Source organism: Manihot esculenta, chromosome 16 (genome assembly GCF_001659605.2).
Source record: "Manihot esculenta cultivar AM560-2 chromosome 16, M.esculenta_v8, whole genome shotgun sequence".
NCBI classification, from domain to species: domain Eukaryota; kingdom Viridiplantae; phylum Streptophyta; class Magnoliopsida; order Malpighiales; family Euphorbiaceae; genus Manihot; species Manihot esculenta.
This window is the reverse complement of record NC_035176.2, coordinates 24,078,193-24,099,633: the sequence shown is the minus strand read 5'-3', so window position 1 is coordinate 24,099,633 and position 21,441 is coordinate 24,078,193. Positions and strand designations below refer to the sequence as shown.

General features: G+C 31.7%; 1 protein-coding gene across 1 annotated transcript; it reads right to left on the bottom strand.

Moving 5' to 3' along the window:
* Window positions 1-4,468: 4,468 nt before the first annotated feature.
* LOC110603917 (CTP synthase) lies at window positions 4,469-10,386 on the bottom strand. Its single transcript, XM_021741924.2, has 22 exons — window positions 10,148-10,386; window positions 9,793-9,939; window positions 9,125-9,204; window positions 8,693-8,779; window positions 8,515-8,565; window positions 8,304-8,421; window positions 8,151-8,207; window positions 7,988-8,052; window positions 7,785-7,868; window positions 7,646-7,696; window positions 7,471-7,533; window positions 7,336-7,382; window positions 7,157-7,226; window positions 7,002-7,064; window positions 6,700-6,789; window positions 6,576-6,614; window positions 6,237-6,464; window positions 6,045-6,130; window positions 5,836-5,884; window positions 5,676-5,756; window positions 5,479-5,572; window positions 4,469-4,980 (listed from the first exon to the last, which is right to left on the bottom strand). Exons 2-22 carry the CDS (start codon window positions 9,920-9,922, stop codon window positions 4,814-4,816), a joined length of 1,800 nt encoding a protein of 599 aa, XP_021597616.1. The 5' UTR covers window positions 9,923-9,939; window positions 10,148-10,386; the 3' UTR covers window positions 4,469-4,813.
* Window positions 10,387-21,441: the final 11,055 nt, after the last annotated feature.

The window sequence follows — 21,441 nt, the reverse complement described above, 5'->3', positions numbered from 1 at the left end:
ATGTATTTTCTCAAGAAATTAAACCCTGAATATTACAATGTTTATAATCTTTTCTGGGTGATTGTTCATTTTGTAGAAAGAATAAGGATAATTTGATTTTCTGTTGTTATTTCTTGTGCATGATATCTTTAGATTATTGTCCTTGCTTTTGTTTTAATTTGTCTCTATCTTGATTTTCTATAACTCATTATTCCCTCATCAATCATCTTTGTTCATGAGCCTGCAGGGTTCTGAACTAACTCTACCAAGATAATAGGTGAGAGTTTCTTTAGCATTCTCCAATAAGGAGATCATGGCCTCATACGTTTCAAGTAATATAGGAGTGAGCATTCGGTATAAAATCGAATCAAATTAAATTGGTTTGATTCAGTTTAATTTGATTAGTTTGAATTTTTAATAAATTTTTATTTTTTATACTTTATTTTTAATATTTTAAAATTTATTTAAAATATTTTAATCTTAATATAATCAAATTTTTCTATATTATTGAAAATAATATACTATTATTACTAATCGATTCGGTTTTATTCTTTTAATTTTTTCTGATTAAAATTGAATCAAAATAATAAAAAATTAAACTAAAATTTTAAATTAATTGAGTTGGATCAATTTTTTTAATTTTAATCGAATATTGCTATTTTAAAAGAATATAATAAATATTTTTAAATGATTCTTTCATCAAAACTGTCCTTACATTGTTAATATTGCTAAGTAGGACAAGTTTCACTTTTTCTCTTCCTTGGGATTCGTCTCAAAGATAATCCCATGTAGACTCTTAAGTTCATGAATGTGGTCAAAATGGGAGGAGAAATTGCAAGATAGGGACAAAACATTGTTTTGGCATTCTTTCTTTGTGAATCTTTATTTGATTCATAGTTGGATCCGCAAGCAACTTCTTGTCAAATGATGTGCTTTGTTTGATAGCTTGGAAATACTAAATTTGATTTAGTGAAGGCTTAAAATTTAATGACTTTGACACAATCTCAACACAAGGATAAGATAAGTAAAATATAGGTCGACCAATATTCGATTTAAATCGAAAAAATCTATCGAATTGAATTAATTTAAAAATTCGATTCAATTTTTTATTTATTTCAGTTCAGTTCGGTTTTCAATTTTAAAAATTTTGGTTATTTTAGTTCAATTCGATTTTAGTAAAAAAAATTAAAATAATTGAATTGAATCGATTAGTGATAATAATATATTATTTTTAATAATATAGAAATTAGATCATAATCAAGATTAAAATATTTTAATTAAATTTTAAAATATTAAAAATAAAACATAAAAATAATTATTAAAAATTTAAATCGAATCGAATTAAATCAGATTAATTCTATTTAATTTTTTATCAAAATCAGTTCGATTCAATTTTATAAATATCAAAATTTTAATTTTTAATTTATTTAATTTGATTCGATTTTAAACCGAATCGACCGAATGATCACCCTATTAAAAATAATAAAAAAAATAATAATATTTTTTTAAAAGTCACCCTCAAAAAAGTGATTAGTCAAAAATTTTGCCACATTTGAATAAAAATAATAAAAAATAAATACAATTACATATAAATATTATTAACCAATAACTGAAAATTACGTAACATAGGGTCCTATTTATAAGTCATAAAGGACTACTAATTACAATCGACTACTAAATCTTATTAAAATAATATAACTAAAACATAAGCAAACTAGAAATATAAACTAAATAGGGAAAAAAAATTAGTCTACTTGCGGTCGTAATTAGTTCCACGTACTAGGTTGAAAATCTAGTGATAGCCTTCAACTCAGTTTAGGACTACTTCCTTAAATCAAGGCATAAAATAAGAGAAATTTAAGTAAAAAGTATTTCTATTTACTTATTAGTCAATGATATTAATTTGACTCTGATAATTTTAATATTAATAAAAAATTATAAAATTTTTCTTATATAAATTTTTAAAAATAAATAAAGTATGGTTGAAAATAAATTTATAAATTTAATGAAAAAAATTATATTTCCAAGATCGCTAGAATCACATCACACCCTCTTCTTAAAATTCGATTCTTTGCAAAGGACAATGGCAACATATGAATCTTGAAATCTCCCTTTTCTTAACATATAGTTTATCAGCACATCATGATTTCTTTTTGGTAAAGGAACAAAATATGCAAACACATTCATAGCATGTTCAGTGATAATTGACACCAGAATAAGTAGTCCAAGAATAAGTTGATTTTGAAGAATGAATGGTAAAGTTGCTGGTGGGTAAAAAAGAAATGAGGTTGCATAGATGGTAAGGATTGTGGAGATGGATACTCATGAGCAACATGACCATGAGGTGATCCCACAACCTCTTCCTTATCCATTTTGAACATGAGAATTATTTTGTTAAGGTTTCTGTTCAGAAGTTTTGATGGCAGCTTGAGCTATATAGGACGTACGGGTTTAAACGAACCAAGTCGAGTCGAACCGAGTTTTGAAGAGTTCAAGTTTAGTTTATTAAAATTTTTTCGAGTTCGAGACAAATTCGAGCTTTACTCATTTCGAATTCTAGTCGAGTATTAAGAAGTTCAAATTTGGCTCGTTTAGCAAACGAGGTGAGCTTTTATAATGAGTTTGAGTTTTAGTTTAAAACTAATAAATTTAAAATTAAAATAATTTTAGTTAAATAAGTATATCTACATTAGCCTGTAAATTTATAAAGATAAGTTTTTAAATTTTAATGATCCAAATATATACAAATTTAAGAGTGTAACTAAACTATACAAAGATGAATTTTAAAAAATTTAAGTTTGACTCATGAAAGTATATGCACATTGTGAGTTTATTTCTCTTATGATAATAATTTCAGTTTATTTAACGAGATTGTTCACAAACCTATTCGCGAGCTTATTCATGAACTCAGAAACAAGCCGAACTCACGAGTCTTAACGAGCCGAATACTATGGAGCTGAAACTTGGCTCGTTTACTAAAAGAGCCTAAAAATTAACTTCGAACTTAGCTCGTTTAGAAATCGAGTCGAGTTCGGTCGAACTTTTATCGAACCGAACCTTGAGTAGCTCACAAACGGTTTGGTTCATTTACACCTCTAATAGGACGCTCATGTAACAACCTGAACATGTTCAACCGAGTCTCCTCTATGGTGATCTCACACCACGTGTGAGATTATAAGTTCAACTAATAATAAATAATATCTAATTCAGAATTATTAAATAATTTGAGTTAATTATTTTGAGTTAGTAAAACTTTTTAGAAAGAAATTGAGGAATATGCAAAAAAAATCTGAAACGAATGAAGAAGAGGCATCAAGAGTTGTAGCAACGGCCAATCACATGAAAAGATAGGAACTAATAGAGAGTAGATGGTATTGATGTCAGTATAAATTGTAATCAAAAGATTCTATTAGATACAACAGAACAGATGTAAACATATTCAATTTATCCTTATCAAAACACTGTCGTTTTCAGATTTCTTATCAAATAGCGGTTAATTGATAAAAAAAAAAAAAAAAATGTCAACAAAGGGAGGGGGAAAAAGTATTTGTTAAAATGGAGTGATTTTTGTCAAAATTCACCTCCGCCGCTGGTGGAACCAGCGATAAGGTGACCAACGCCACTCTTGCGTTTATTAAAAAATAAAAATAAAATTTTAATGAAAATTATTTTTCAGAAAATATCTTTTTCTTTTGTTAAGGAAAGAAATGCTTATAAAGTTAAATAAAAATACCAATCAATCAAACACAATTTTAACAGGAAATTTAAAGTTTTCTAATTGAATGATCCTAACCAAATAAAGCCTTAGTTAATTATAAAAAAATTCCATTTTTTTAAATTTTTATAATTATATTTATACTAATTTAATTATCAATTAAACCCTAAACTTCACGTCTAATATAATTACCACATATATGTCATATAATTACCGTCACGGCAATAAATTTCAAGATATAATTCATAAAAATTTAAAAGATTAGAATATAATTATAAAGTTTTTTAAATTCAGAATATTTTTTAATTTTATCTAAAATTAAAATTTATAATATTAAAAATTTATATTATTATTATTATATATATTTTTTAGTTTTATCCATAATTTAAATATATTATTTTATATTAATTCAATTCTGAATTAATCTGCCTCTTAATTTTTTTTAATCTACTCTAAATATTATTATGTTTAAAAAAGTACATGATTAACGATATAATTGAATGTAATTGCACTATATATTAATTTAATAATCAATTAAACTCTATTCTTTCAATATGTTTTTTAAATAGTTTTTTTTATAAAATATTTTCAATTATATATTTTTTAAATTAAAATAATGTTTAGAGTGAATTTAAAAAAATAATTTGAGTTATAAATTTTAATTTTAGGCAAAATGACAAAAAAACCCTAAATTAATTTCCCCTTGTTTCTTATATGATATCTCTCATATAAATCTGAAATAAGATCTGAATCCAAGAGTATTAACTAATGTGATGAACATAAAGGAAGAAATTCTCATTGCAGAATAGCTATAAAGTAAGAACTTCGCAAAATACACCAGCAGAAAAGTATGGTACACTGTAAATTACAACAGAGCTGTCCCGTTTAAAAGACCAGGAACCAGCTCTGTTCAATCCAGTCTCTTGAAGCTAATGACAACTACCCATACTCAACTTACTGTACAAACCAATCCTAAGACACTACAAAAGAGTATAGGATCGAACAACTATTACTCCATGAAAAAAAACAGGCCCTGTAACAAAAGGCAGCAACAGATTAGAACTTAAGTATCGGAAGCTGTTCCTGCGAACTTTGTAAAGGCAGCAACAGTTTAGTATTTTAGTAGTGCGTGTATATGCCATCCGCAGCGATTTTTGCGAACTTGGCAACGTTTCCATTTTGGTAAACGTTTACTTTCTGTATTGGAATTCCAGTGCCTAATCCATTGGGAAGCTTGTGGCCTTGCAAGAGTGCATCTAGTTGCCCACATGCTGCTGCTATGAGTCCTGCATTTTGATGACAATACATTATTAATGTACAAATGAAAGTTGAGAAAACTGACAAATAAACAGAAAACGGTCAAATATCAAGTTAGGTTCTGCAAAGTTCAGAAACGACAGAAAAGACTAAAAAACAAACAAGTATTCTCAGGCATGACAGGTTTTTTCATTGACTACTTCACCCTTTTATCTAGTCAAGAAAAAGATGCACATGATGTGGGGCCATCTTCAAGTCCAGGACATTATGTCTTGTCACTAAGAACAAACACCTTTGTATCATTTTATTTTTCACTAACATTTAATAATGTCAGAAATGGGAAGCTAGAATTCTTCATCTTAGTTTCTAGACAAAACCCTAATCCAAATAAACCTTATAAAAAATGAAATGAACTGAAAGGCGGTATACAAGTAGCATGGAATCAGTAACATTGGAGATGAAGAAACAGCAGAGTTCCATTTGATGTAATTAGCAAAACATCCAATATGGGGATGAATGAGTGTTACCCAAGAATAAAGCAGAGGGTTTTCCTGGTCTTGATTTAAATTCAGGATGGAATTGAGCACCAATATAGTAAGGATGATTCGGCAACTCAACAATCTGTCACATCAAAATTCCAAAAATTAACTCCCCAGGTGCAAAGACCATTAAACCAATTTGAAAAATATATGAATCACTAATTTTTACAGCACACAAGCCGTACCTCCATTCGCTGACCAGTTTCATCTTTGCCAGTGAATGAGAGCCCAGCTTCCTCCAGGCGAGATACCATATCAGGATTCACCTGCATAAGAAACTTTATTACTTCTGTGCAACTACAGCTACTAGCAAGATAAGCATATGAACATTGTCATGCTCCATACCTCATATCTATGCCGATGTCTCTCATCAATAAAACTTTTGTTTCCATACCTGACGGAATCCACATCACTAGTTAGACATACACTCATAAAGATGCCAGTATTAATATCTTTGCTACATATTCTGATTGAAACATTTTGTCAAAGAAATGTTTTGCTTTCGTATTTTGTATAAATACAAATATTATCTTTGGATACTTCAAGTTACTTACAATTTTGCAGATTTGCAATCCATGACTTGGAAATATGTCCTCCTCGACCCAAGACGCATGGTGCCTCCCATGTGGGTTTTTGAGCCCTGTGAAAAAGGTAACAACATCAGACCACAAAGTAAATGAAAAAAAGAAAAAAGGATAATCAATTGGTTTTCATTGTAATCAAGCTGAGGAGAACAGAAATAAAACCTCAGGCATAAATATGACACAGGGCTTTTTAGTGTTAGTATCAAATTCTGTGCTATTAGCATCTTGGAAACCAAGAACAGATCGCGCAAATTCAATGACTGCAACTTGCATTCCGAGGCAAATGCCGAGGAATGGGACTCTATGCTCTCTTGCATATTTGGCTGCAAGAATCTTCCCTTCTACACCTCTCTCACCAAACCCTCCTGGAACAAGAATGCCATCTGCACCCTGGAGATAGAAACTTGTCAGATGTGCCCCTTGAAACTTAGGGATAAGATTACAAAGGAAGCAGTTTAAACCAGATATGCAATGCAAGAACCATCAAGCAACAACACAAACCTTTAGCAATTTCCACGCAACCTTGTAAGCATCAGGATTCTGCAAGGATAGCATTCAAGTCAAGATGCAGAACAAGGTGAAACATAAATAATTGATATACAATGTCAAGACTCTGAATTATAACCTCTTTTGCCATTTCATTCTCAAGGTCACAAGCTGGAACCCAGTCCACTACAAGTTTCTTACGGCGAGCAACAGATGCATGCAAAAGAGCCTGATTGTAAAGATATTTCCACAAATAATTAAAATTGACACTAAAAATATGGATAACAGATTATTTAGAAATACTTGCAAACTCATACTAGTAGCAGCAACTATATATAAGCTCAAGAAGCAAAGATTGTCAAAAAAGACTCCAATATATGGAAACATGAAGCTTCCTTCTAATAATAATTGGAAGCAAGGGACAATAACAGATGATTGTACCTTTATTACAGACAGATAGGAATCAGAAAGACCAGTATACTTCCCAACCATGGCAATTCGGACCTGTTATTTCATTGTTTAGAAAAGATAATATCAGGAAACAAATATTGAGAAATTTGAGAATATTCATAAATTCAAAATGTGTGGAGACTCACCGGTTCATGCAACATGTCACATATATCAGCCCTAGAAGTCCACTCCTTTAAGTTAGGCTCCCTTGTAGTACTGCACATTAGAATACACAATCACATAAGGATGCCACAGAATAGAAGATGCCAAGGAATATGTGGTGCCTATGAATCAGGAAGACGGAAAAGATAATGAGAATACAAACCCCTGAAGATTCAGCACTCTGAAAATTGCTTCATGAGCCTTCTGATCCTAATTGGGAAGAAACACATCCATGTAAGTTGTAAGAACCAGAAGCTGCACTCTAAAATGAATTTCACAGGTCCTAAAAAGTGCTTACTCTTAAAAGCAAAGGAATGCGCCAAATGTTGGGAACATCGTAGAGAGTGATGATATTTTCTGCCTGAAAAATATATGGTCTTAATAATCTTACAAAATAGATGAGTTAAAGCACAAACGATATGCATTATAAAATTTTGAATAAATAAATTGTTCTGTGCTTCTAATTAACGCACCTGGACATGGCAAAATTGAGAGAGTTTCATCTTCACATTCTCATCAAGTTCCTGCAAAATAGATTCATATTTAAAATATGAAGCTAAAATAAGTACTTATTTGCGTGTATTTTTGAGAGAGAGGGAGAGAGAGAGAGACCAATGTGCTGCGACAAGCTAAGATATTTGGCGCCAATCCTAAACCTCTCAGCCCACGAACACTATGCTGAGTTGGTTTTGTTTTCTGTCAAGAATACATATCTCTTTAAGCTCATTAGACTGACTAAAATTCATTGGTATAGGCAAAGAAGACACCAACAGAAAATATCCCTACTAAATACTATCTAATTTTCTAAGGACTACCTGTTCACCAACAGCATTTAAAACAGGTACAAGGCTGACATGAATCAAGCAAAAGTTACCAACTCCTGAAACAGAGAGAAACGATGAGAAGAAATTGATCAACTACCAATACCAAATATAAAAACTAGAACACCTAAAATGCGTCACAGGCAAATTTTCTTACCCACACGATATGAGAACTGTCCTAGAGCCTCAATAAATGGCATGGACTCAATATCTCCTACAAGCATAAATGTTCAATGTGAGATGCAACAGAGAAAACATTGAAAACAGCTATTGTGAACTTTGAACAAGAATATTTATGATGTTATTGTACCTATTGTGCCACCCAATTCAATGACACAAACATCAGCAGGACCAGGCTGGCCATCTACCGGTATCATTGCTGCGCGTTCAATCCATTCTTGAATAGCATCAGTAATGTGAGGAACGACCTACAGGTTGCAACAATACAAGGAGATTGATAAGGCTTTTGCAAGCAACAGTTTTAGGACAATTTTACAGAAGTGTCGGCAATAGAGGAATACCTGAACAGTCTTTCCCAGATAATCTCCCCTTCTTTCCTTTTCAATAACAGCCTAACATGCAAAAAGAAAAGAAAGACAAGACTTCAATAACAAGAATTCCACAGGCTGATGTTTCTTTCTGGTTTCTCTAGCAGCAGACACATCAAATAAAAAGAAATTTGGAAATTAATGGGCTTGCCTGGTAAATTTTTCCAGTGGTGATATTATTGTCTCTTGTCAACTTGATATCTAGAAAACGTTCATAATTTCCAAGGTCCAAGTCCACCTTTGAAACAACCAAAAAGAGTCATTTTCTTCACAACTTTTTAGAAATTTCAATACTCTAAGCTGTTATTTTCTGTTTTTTCCTCCTCCCTCTTCTGACATGACTAATGACCAATTCTTATCCTTTAGTCTCACTCTCATGGTGAAAAAGAAGAAGACGACGTTATTTTTTAGTGCATAAAACTTTCATCATCCTCGTCCAAAGTAGCTAATCGGAAAAAGAACAGGCGGACATGAGATTCATAAGTTATGATCCGATACAGATCATAATACCTTGTTAAATAATCCTTAAGAAAATAAAAGAAAAATATACATATTTATACAGAATTTAAGGAAGACTATGTACCTCTCCACCATCATCTAAGACATAAACTTCTCCATGTTCAAACGGTGACATTGTTCCGGCATCACTGTTTAAGTAGGGATCTGAGTTCACAAATTTTAAGAAACAACTTTTGTCAGGTGTGATGCATTCGAGTGAGGAACCTAAAGGAATTTTTTCAAAAAAAAAAAAAATCAATAATAGATGGTCATGATACCCAATTTTTAGAAATCACAAAGAAAAAAAAAATCAGAAAGAGCCCACCTATAGAATGAAATCAATCTACAAAACAGGGGAGAAAAATGAACAACAGACAAGAAAATTTATTCATACATTTGTGAAAGGTTTCACAAGTCAGAAAAATATTCCTTAAGTAGCTCTTGCTCATATTCATTTAGGTCACACATCCGCACAACCCAACCCCCACCCCACAAACCAAAATAAAAAAAGAAAAACAGAGAGAAAAGAAGAAGAAGAAAAAGAAGGGGAAAACACTTGTAATTATTCTATCCCCTTTTCACAGAAACAAACAGGAGAACAACTTGTAAACATGAATTGCAAAACCCCATAACGGGTATCAGCATTTCTAGCAGAAGATATACATTTTCCCCATAAATCAACATCAGAAAGTGTGTATTTTTAACTGGAAGAAGAAGATGATGAAGAAGAAGAAGAAAGGAAGAGGGATAAACCTATTTTGATGGTAGTAACACGAAGATTACAGGCCTTAAGCAGCAGCCCAATACTACTAGCCGTCACTCCTTTGCCCAGTCCGCTTACTACTCCTCCAGTCACCAACACGTACTTCATTTTCTTCATCATTTCCTTATTCACACCACCTATTTTTATTTCATTTTTTGCATTTTCGAAACCAAAAACAATACATATACATATGAGATTTCCATTTAATTCAACAGAGCAAAAGAAGAACAAAAACAGAGTGCTAAAGATCCTGAAACATAGGGTGAAGAAGAAGCAAAATGAAGTCCAAGAACGAAAAGAACTCTACTTTCTACTTTTGCTAAGCTTATTTTTCAATTAGACCACCTGAAGAAGCGAAAGAAGAAGATTTGACGGTCGCAGTCTTTGTGGGTATGCAGGAAACTCCACAAGCAAGGTAAGTTTTATCTGTTTCAGTGGCTAAATAAGAAGAGGAGAGCAAACTCCATGAAAGGAAAAGCTTGCTGAGTAGCAAGAACCAGAAAGAAAGGCACAGTAAAGCAAGAAAAAAAACTGGGACACTTGGGATGAAGGGAAAGGGAAGGCTGGGTGACAACAGAAATTTAATGAATGAGATTGGCTAGTATTTGAGGCCTTTTATATACACTTGCCAAGCCCCCAACCCCTCTCTCTCTCTTCCCTCTCTCTCTCTAAAGTCACAGTACACATAATTTATTGTATAATTTATTTAGATTCAATTTATATAAATTCGCCTAATAAAATGATACTATATATTTATTTATATAAAATTTTATCTTTATCATTATTAAATTAAGTAAGGGTAAAATGTTAAATTTATTATAAATTATAAAAAATATTAAATATATTTAATTTTTAACGTTTAATTTAAATTCATTTTTAAATTATTATTAAAAATTTAAATAAAATTATTATTTTAAAGTATATTTAAATATATTTATCTTTTATTAATAGTTTAAATATAAATTTAAATAAAATAAAATAAAATTTAATATTTTTATTTTCAATTCTATTATTGAGAGACAATTTTAACTGTTTCAGGAGTTAATTATATGTAAATTTAAATATAAAATATTTAATTTAATAATTACTAAATTCGTTTACATGTGAAATCGAATTTGTATATAAAAAGGCATTGTCCTTTTTCTGACAAATGAGATTTTTTTAAATAAGTATTGAATAAATTAATAAACTGCAGAACTGACGGCAACATGTTCGCTAGTCGGATATCACACTCCTTTTTGTCCGTTAATAAATAAATAAAAATTAACTATGAATGTGAGCTTGTGACCCCATTGCGGTGGTGGGGTTTTTTTTTTTTTAAATTAATTTTTTAAAATTAATAATAATTTTAAATAAAATTTATTTTGCATTCCGAAAATTAGTCTGTTGAAAAGTGCATCTTAATACATTTAAGAGGTCTAAGATTCTACTCTTCAACTCCTATTTTAAAAAAAAAATAGAATTTATTTTAAAAAAATAATTTAAATAGTTATAATTTATTTTAAATTATTTGAGTTCATCTCGTATTCAATTAATTTTTATCTAAATTTACATTAATATATTTTAAAATATCATTAATATAGATAAATTAATTAGTAAATATTTTTATTAAATTAAAATATAAATTAATAAATTTTTTCATATAATAAAAATTAAATATAAAATATTTAATGGTTGAAATTAATAAAATAATTAATTATAAATGTTTTAATACTTCAAACATATTTTAATATATTTTTTAAAATTAAATAATCTATTAATAAGTTTTTTGAAATAATAAAATCAGTTAGTCACTTAATTGGCAACTTAATTCGTTCATTTAAAATTAAATAATCTATTAATTTATTTTTTAATTATTTATTACATTATTTTATTTTAAATATCAATATTAAAAAAATATTTTAAATGGATAAATATTTAAACTATTTTTAATAATCGTAACTTATAATAACTATAATATTAACAATTTTAAAAATTTATGAATTACTACCATATAATTAGTATTTAAATATTTATTTGTTATTTAATTTCACAAAAATAAATAAATAAGAGAAGTAAACAAATTTTAATTCTATTTAAATTAAAAAATTTATATTTAATAATTATAAATAATAAATTAAAAAATTTTGCCTCATCAAAAAATTCACTAGTATTTCATCTGAATAACTATTTTAGGATACTTCATTTTATTTATTTTAATTATATTTTTAATTTATATAAAAATAATTAATAAACATATTTTTTTGAACAAAAACGAGTATTACATTGACAAATTTTCAATGTTACATAAAAAAGTACAAGAATATATTGTGTTATTTGTCTTTTTTATTGACATTAAACAGTTGGAAAAAAATACTAATTGTGCAAGTAAAATGACAATTAAGCCTAATTTGTCTATGAGATAATGTTTTTCACATTGAATTAGAAAAACATCATAGTAATAAGATTATTAACAAATTTATTTGAAAAACTAATTATTTAGTCCGTGTGGAATAGTAAAATTTATTAATTAATTTTTTATTTTAAAAAATATATTAATTATTTTTTAATATTTTAAAAATTTATTAATTAATTTTTTCAATAATTTTAACCGTTAATTATAATAAAAAAAGTCTAAAATGCTCCGATTACTGATTAATAAATTTTTTAAAAATATAAAAGACTAACTAATAAATTTTTTAAAATTATAAAAACTAAACATTAAAATATTTAATGGTTAAAATTAATAGAATAACTAATTAATATACTCTTTAAAATATTAAAAATATTTTAACAGAATAATTAATTAATAAATTTTTTAAAACATTAAAAATACTTTAATTTATTTTTCAAAATAAAGAAATTAATTTGTAAATTTTACAATAATAGGAGACTAACTAATAATTTTTTAATTTATTATTATATTTTAAGAAACTCTTTGAACAACATTTCATTTTTACTTCGTTGAACACTTTCATTCTTCCATGCATTTAATTGTTAATACCAAGAAAAATATATTAAACAAGTGTTGTATGATCAAGATGTTTTTAATTTATTTTTCAAAATAAATAGATCAAACTTTTATTATTTAAAATATGACTAATGAAATATGTTGCAATATATTTAGAAAATAAATTAAATAACTAAAATATCTAATAGAAACAACACATTGTCAATATTTTTATATATCACAACAATCGCTTAAGATAAGATTGTCATTATAAAACAATGTCACGTGATAAGAATTTGATAAACCGATACACGGTCCCACTCATAGAAAGAAATACCCGAATACCGTAACACCTGATTTTTCATTAAAACTCGCCCTCTTCTTAAAGAGATCGAGTCTTTATATAAAATTATCATTAGCAGACACAATCTAGCAGATCCCCATTACGTCTGTAATCATGGGATTCCTGATCAATTAACTGGTGGGATCCTTTATTGATCAGCTGGTGAGATCCCTTATCAATTAGCCGGCACAAGGTGGATTTTTGGAAAATACTATAGCTAATTCCATCTTCTTACAGTATAAAAATTAATTATCGCTCAGATAAAGATACGCAATTCTTACACAACTACTCTTTAATTCTAAACAATTCCTTATATTCGCCCCATTCTTCAGTTTATTGACTTAAGCGTCGAGTGGCTACCATAGGTACCAACCACCTCACATTCTCTTTCTTGCAGGATTGACCAATCACAATACAATTCTATTTCGACCACATCATTTGGTTCCATTGAGGAAATCCATTAAATTCTCACTGTTCATTTAGATTAAAACTGGTCTTTTTTCCCCTTTCTCTTAAAAAGGAATCTCTCTTTTCTCTCTCTTGAAATGGCCGATAATTTACGAGCTCCTGCTAAGGTTGTTGCTACCAATGAGAGCGTTATCATTCCTTTCACTCCTGGCAGTGGACAAAACACTCCCTTTATGGTTAACAAAGTAGATCTTAATAAGCAAATGCTCAAATACATTAAAAAGTTGTAGGTTACTCTTGAGCAATACAAAGCTCGAGGGGAGGCGTCTTTCATGGCTCTTAGGGGAAGGGAGGAAGCATCCGTTGATACCCCAAGGACTCGGACAGAGGGAATCCAAACGCGGTTTAAAGGGAATGCCGAGTTCAAGGAAGAGGAGTCATTAGACAATGCTCCGAAGAATGTCGATTGAAAGCTAGTATGGACTTTTCAAAGGTATCAGAAGGAGCAGGAAAAGGACTTTGGCCTGGATGATGTCTTGCCTCTTTCAAAAGAAATCTTGGCAGAGACATTCCCTGCTAAGTTCAAGACATTCTCCGCTAAGTTTAAACTCCCAAGTCTGGACAAATATGACGGGACAGCAGATCCCAGGAGTTAGCTGGTGATCTTTAGAATGACCATACAGTTTCAGGATGTCAACGACTTCGTGTTGTGCTGAGTCTTTTTGTCAACACTCACAGGTTTGGCTTAAAAATAGTACTAACATCTGAGCCCAGATTTAATTCAGAACTTTATGCAATTTGTTACGTTATTTAAGTCCAGGTTATATCTTGTATACCTCCTAAAAAGCTCTCCTCTGACTTATAAAAGATCTACCAGGGAGAGGATGAGTCTTTAAGGAGGTTTATCTCACGATTTAATATAGAAGCAATACAGGTAGAGTAATAGCATGTGAAGTATTAAAGAAAGGAATACGCAATGTCAAGTTCATGGATTCTCTAATTAAGAACCCAACCGCTACATACCAACAGCTAATGGATAAAGCCCGGAAGTATATCAGGCTAGATGACAAAGTCTAAGCTTGAGAGAAGAGGATGAGTCAAAAGCAAAACTAAAAGTTAGAGAGGAAAGGATATGAAGGAGACCAAAGAAGTTACCTAGTCTCCCGGGGAAGAGATGACCAAATTAAGTATAAGAATTATTCACTATTGAATGACTCATGAACACGTATTCTAATGTGGATAAGAAAAAATGATAAGGAGGTCAGGTGGCCTCCCAAACTCAACTCTGAGAGAGCCAAAAAAAAAAAGATAGGACCAAGTATTTTCGTTTTCATAAAGATCATGAGTATACAACGGAGGAATGTCGGCAGTTGAAAGACGAGATCGAGAGGTTAATAAGGGATAACGTACTTCGAAAGTTTGCTAGAAAGAATATAGAAGAGAGAAGACCCGCAACTAAGGTAACAACTCCTCAAACTACCCCTGACCGTAAATATATAGGGTTTATTTATGTAATTGTAGAAGGATCCAACAATGGTAAGGGAAAATAAATGAATCACAAAAGATATCCCGAATATTCAACATAAGAGTCAAATCATGTGTCTCTAATGTAGGAGACTTAGTCCTTAAAAGAACGAACATAACATTCGGTAATGCTGGATCTGGTAAGTTGGACAAAAACTAAAATGGACCATTTAAGATCTCGAAGGTTATTCATCCAGGGTCTTATAAGCTGGCCAAGTTAGATGGATGAGTCATTGCCCACTCTTGGAATATTTATATTCTGAGAAAATTTTATCAATAATAATTAACGAGGTATTTTTTTCATGTGTTGTGTTCTTCAATAACAAGGAATGTTGGAATTGCCTTCTCCAAAAACATTAAAGAGAATTTCATTAAGGGCCTCAAGGTGGGAATTCATCAAGCCATAATCTGGGTATTAGTCCCACTAAACAAGACATCTTATGCCAAGACTTCAAGTTGAAAATCCATCAGGCCATAATTCGGGTATTAGTCCCACTAAAAAAGGCATCTTATGACAGGTCACAAGGTAGAAATCCATCAGGCTATATTCCGGGTATTAGTCCCGATAAATAAAAGTTTCAAGGCCATAAGCGGGTATCCTCCAAGCGAGCCACTAGGCAGGAATCTGCCAGGCACATGACCGGGTATTAGTCCCAGCAAATAAAAGTTTCATAGCCACAAGACAGGTATTCGCCAGGCGAGTCACATGGTGGGAATTCGCTAGGCATATGACCGGGTGTTAGTCCTAATAAACAAAAGTTTCAAGGCCACAAAGTGGATATCTGCCAGGCTAGCCATAAGGCAAGAATCTACCAAGTGCATGACCGAATGTTAGTCCTGATAAATAAAAGTTTCAAAGGCAGAAAATGAATATCCGTCAGGCGAGCCAAAAGGCGAGAATCCGCCAAGCACATGATCGGGTGTTAGTCTCGATAAACAAAAGTTTCAAGGCTATAAGGCAGGTATCCGCTAGGCCAGTTACAAGACAGGAAGTCTCCAGGCACATGACTGGGTGTTAGTCCTGATAAGTAAAAGTTTTAAGGCCATAAGGTGGGTATCCGCTAGTCAAGCCACAAGGCAGAAATCCGCTAGGTGCATGACTAGGTATTAGTCCCAATAAATAAAAGTTTTAAGGCCATAAGACAAGTATCTGCTATGCGAGCCACGAGGCGGGAATCCGCCAGACATATGATCGAATTTTAGTCCCCATAAACAAAGGTTTCAAGGTCATGAGGTGTGTATCCGCCAGGCGAGCCACAAGGCGGGTATTCGCCAGGTGCATGAGCGAGTGTTAGTCCTAATAAATAAAAATTTCAAGGCCACAAGGCAGGCATCCACTAGGCGAGCCACAAGGCAAGAATCTGCTAGGCATATAACCCGATGTTAGTCCCAATAAATAAAGTTTCAAGGCCACAAAATGGGTATCCACCAAGCAAGCCACAAGGCGGAAATCCGCCAGGCACATAATTGGGTGTTAGTCCCAATAAACAAAAGTTTTAAGGCCGTAAGATAGGTATCCGTCAGGCAAGCCATAAGGCGGGAATTCACCATGCACATGACCATGTGTTAGTCCTGATAATATTCACAATTATACAACTTTAATATTATAAAATACTTAGACATTGAGTTTAATTTCGTTTAAAACAGGTTGATTCATTTAAATTTTGTTATCTTGGTAGGATTGGAGAATAACAAGAGAAAAATCTAATTTGGAATCCACATTCTGAGATCAAAGGTGGGCACAATCAAATTCATAGAAGGATAAGGAACATAGTCATATTTGACTCTAATTTCCAGACAAGTTGTGTTATGGACTATGTTATGGGCATAAACATACTTGACGAACAGAATCCAGCTTTAAATCCGAGAATCAAACAGATAACTCTCATCTACCAAGCTGTACTCGATTTTGATTTTAGCTACTTGTATTTAGGACTCTTAGCACTATAAAAAGGGAGCATTCTGATTTATCTGATATCATCTCATCTTTCATCTCCCATTCTTAGCCATGAACATGTGTGGCTAAATTTCTTCTCTTCAGTTAAAGGATAATTGAAGTTCCAGTTCAATCGGTTGTGAGATTTATGTGATTCTATAGTTTTCTCAATTATTCTTGGTATTTATTGTTAGTGTATATGCCCTAGGCTATTATCTTGGACCTTTTTGTATGTCGTTTTGGTTATTAATAAAAGAGATTTTTATCATTATTATTTGTTTGCATGTTACATAATAATGATTATCATCCCTGGTTACTTATTATTATGTTGATAATAATAAAATATAACTGGTATGATTATTAATTGATAATCATGAGATGATTATGTATATGTTGATATAATTCAATAATCATAAATACTTGTTAGAGAATAAAGTATTGGATGGACCCGCATTGAGATCACTACATGGGTCATTGTCATAAGTGAATCTCAAAGTAGTTATGTCTTAATTCTTTGACTTGAGATTGTCATAGTTTCCAACATAAAGACTATTATGTTTTGACATAACCAAACGTTGTCTTTAATCAGACAATCATAAAGGTTATGACTGAGCATAATAGAAATTATGTAGAGGATAATGAACAATCAAGATAGGATTTGTCCCTCTCTATGAGAGAGATATCTTCTGGGCCCCTCGATAAGTGAGACTGAGAAATGCATAGCCGTGCTCAAATGAATTGATAGTGTGATCAATATCATTTGAATTTATCAGTCTACTTAGAGATCGAGAAATCATAAGTTTGAACATTATAAGTTTGACATTGACCATGACTTATGTTCAAACTAGATATCGTGTGACAAAGGGATTAATACATGTTCTATTTAATAGGCTTTATCGGACTATTGATCCTCATATTAGTTGGGTAGTCATAATGTCTTGCTAGAGGCCACTTATGACTTATAGGCCTTGTTGGACTGGGCCTATTGCCAATTAATGTGAGCCTATTGGGTCACACATAAGAACGTTGTTGATGTGCTATATTAATGGGCTAAAAGCCCATTAGTATAATTAATAATAATAAAGTGTTATTATTATTAATATTAATTAATAATAATAAAGTGTTATTATTATTAATTAGTTATTATTATAAGATAATAATATTCAAAAGATCTGCAGTCTATCTGTAACTGTTACAGATAAAGGACTCTATCACATAAAGATATTTGAGTATCTGCGAGATTGTGATAGTGGGTTCTAAACACAACTCTTTTGGGAAAAGAGTAGTACAACTCTTTTAGGAAAAGAGTTGTGGGAAAACAAAAAGACTGAAATATATAAATACTTTTTCTACGAAGAAAGTGAGGACGATAGTTTTTAGAAAATTCAGTCTAACCGCTGCAGATTGTGGAGCACATAATCTATCCATCTTTGAGAGAGCTAGCACTCTAAAAGGATAGAAGCCGTTTGTGTGGATACCATTGAGGGTGTTCATTTGAAAAGGCAGCACCATCAGTCCGGCATTGTATCTTCTTGACGAGATTAACAGGTTAGTCTCATATTCATCTTTTGAATTAAACGAAGCACTCGGATTCTGGAAAAGGAAATCAACAGAGATTTTATTTTTTCCGCTGCGCAAATGGGTTGCAATAATCTCAGGATTTCCCAATATTTATATTATTTCTATGCTTATTGCTTAAACTGAAATAAGTAGTGAATTAAGTTGCGTAATGCCTTCCTAAGGAATAGTATAATCTAACTTAAATGAACCGAGCATCTCGCGTTTGTTAGTTAAAATCAGATCCTTTTAATTCTTAATGCAATAATTGGATTAAACTCTAGGAGCGTCTCCTACGGTTATCCAAGAGTTAGCGCTAGTTAACGAGCGTCTCTTAACTAATTTAAAATCTAAGAAAGGATTGGATACCTAAAGTGTCTTCTATATCTATAACTGGTTTATCAATAATTAAATTGAGATTATTTTATCTGTGATCAACACACAAAAACTTGAACTAAAATTATTTCTTTAACTAAATGTTTCTTATCTTGATTATCTCTCTTAAATTTAATTATTTCTTTCTTTGAATTAATTTTATTTATTTCTCTATATTCAAAACCTCTCCCATTTTATTTTATTTTATTTTTATTTCTGTTCATTCAATAGAATTAATTCACTTACCAGTCTCTGTGGGATCGACCCTGCTTACCATTATCACAAGTTTTATTTTAAAGCAGAAATTTTTTTTTGGTGGTTTCGATGCCCATCAAATTTTAGCGCCGTTGCCAAGGACTGGTTCTAAATTGTTTTATTAATTCTTTTTGAATAATACGTTCTAATCTTGCAGGTAGACTCGAGTTCAACCCAGAAATTGAGAAAACCGCAAGAAAATTGAGAAAAGAGGCTAAACAGCGAAACAAAGACCTCTCATAATCCAGCGTTGAGGAACAACTCCCTATTGAAGCACAGGTTGCTGCAGTTGAAGAGGAGATCACGGTTGAAGAACAAGTTGCTATCGACGAACAGGTCGTGGGCACGGAGGAAACAACATCTGACCCGGACGATACCTCTGGTGAGTCTGACGTGGAAGAGAAAATGGTTGAAGAATAAGCAATATAGGATACTGACAATGTGGATGACCCTCAACCCCTTTGCATCGTCTATCCTGCACTGAATGCACCACTTGAGCTAAAGTCAGGATGAATTCATCTCCTCCCCATCTTTAGAGAAATTGAAAGGGAAGATCCTCATAGACATTTAAAAGAATTCCATGTAGTATGCTCCAGCATGAGACTACAAGGAATTACAGAAGAAGAAATCAAGCTAAGGGCATTTCCTTTTTCTCTAGCTGATAATGCAAAAGATTGGTTGTACTACCTACCTCTAGATTCAGTCACTACATGGGGAGAAATAGTAAAATTATTTTTGGACCAATTCTTTCCCTCTTCTAGAGTATCTGTAATAAGAAGAGAAATATCAGGAATTATGCAAAAGGAAACAAAAACTCTCCATGACTATTGGGAGAGATTTAAACGCCTATGTGCTAGCTGTCCTAGGCATGATATTTCAGATAAATAACTCATGCTCTATTTTTATAAGGGACTCACAACCATGGAAAGACGTATGATAGATGCTGCAAGTGGAGGTGTGATAAGTAAAAGAACACCCCGAGAGGCCAAAGAATTGATATCTATGACGGCAGCAAATTCACAACAATTTGTACCTATACAAGACTCTTATAGAAGAGTTTCTAAGGTAAGTAATTATTCTGTTGAGTTTAAAATTTCTCATCTAACCACTTTAGTTGAAAATATTGTTGCGGAGAAGGCACAACAAGCCAAAGCTTGTAGAATTTGAGCTAATATGGATCATCCCACTAACATGTGCCCATCACTTTAAGAGGATGACTAGCATGTGGATGCTGTCAATGAGTTCCTAGGTCCTCCATAAAGAGATTACGATCCTTTCTCAACCACGTATAACCCAAGATGGCAAAACCACCCAAATTTTAGCTATAAACAACAAAATTTTCAAAGTTATCAGCCTAAACAATTTCAGCAGCAAGCGTCTTCATCTAATTCAGGTATGTCCTTGGAAGATATTGTTAAAAGTTTGGCAACTAACACTCAACAATTTCAATAGAAGACTCAACAGTTTCAACAAGAGACCTGGATGAGTATTCGCAACTTGGAAACACAAATAAGTCAATTGGCAATATCAATGAACAAACTGGAAAATCAAGGTAAACTACCCTCTCAGACCATAGTGAAGCCTAAGCAAAATGTAAGTGCCGTTACACTCAGAAGTGAAAAAGAACTGTAAGACGATCCTCGTCAGGTAAGTTGCAGGCACAACAATCCTCGTCAGGTAAGTCATGGGTACGATCGCAGTACAGATCTGGAAATTGAGATGACCGTACATGAACAAGATAAATCAGCTTTAGCACTTGAGCAATCTGAACCTTTGATCATTAAACCTCCTTTTCCTCAGAAATTAGCCAGGTCCAAATAAGAGAAAGAAGAAAAGGAGATCCTTGAGACATTTCGTAATGTAGAAGTCAATATACCTTTACTTGATACAATTAAACAGGTACCTCATTATACGAAGTTCTTAAAGGAATTATGTACAAATAAAAGAAAGCTGGTAGGCTACCAAAAGATTTGTATGAATGAAAAGGTATCTGTTATTTTTAAAAGTAAAATGCCTACCAAATGTAAAGACCAAGTTATATTCGCTATACCTATTAAAATTGGCAATATTGGTGTGAAAAAAGCAATGTGTGTTTTAGGTGCATCAATAAATACCATGCCTTTATTAGTTTTTCAATCTTTGAATGCTGGTCCATTAAAAGAAACAGGTGTAGTGATTTAATTGGCTGACCGCTTTATTGTTTATCCTGATGGGGTGTTAGAGGATGTTTTAGTGCAAGTAGATAATTTAATATTCCCTACTGATTTTTATGTGATTCCTATGGAGGATAATAAATCCTAAAATTCTTATGA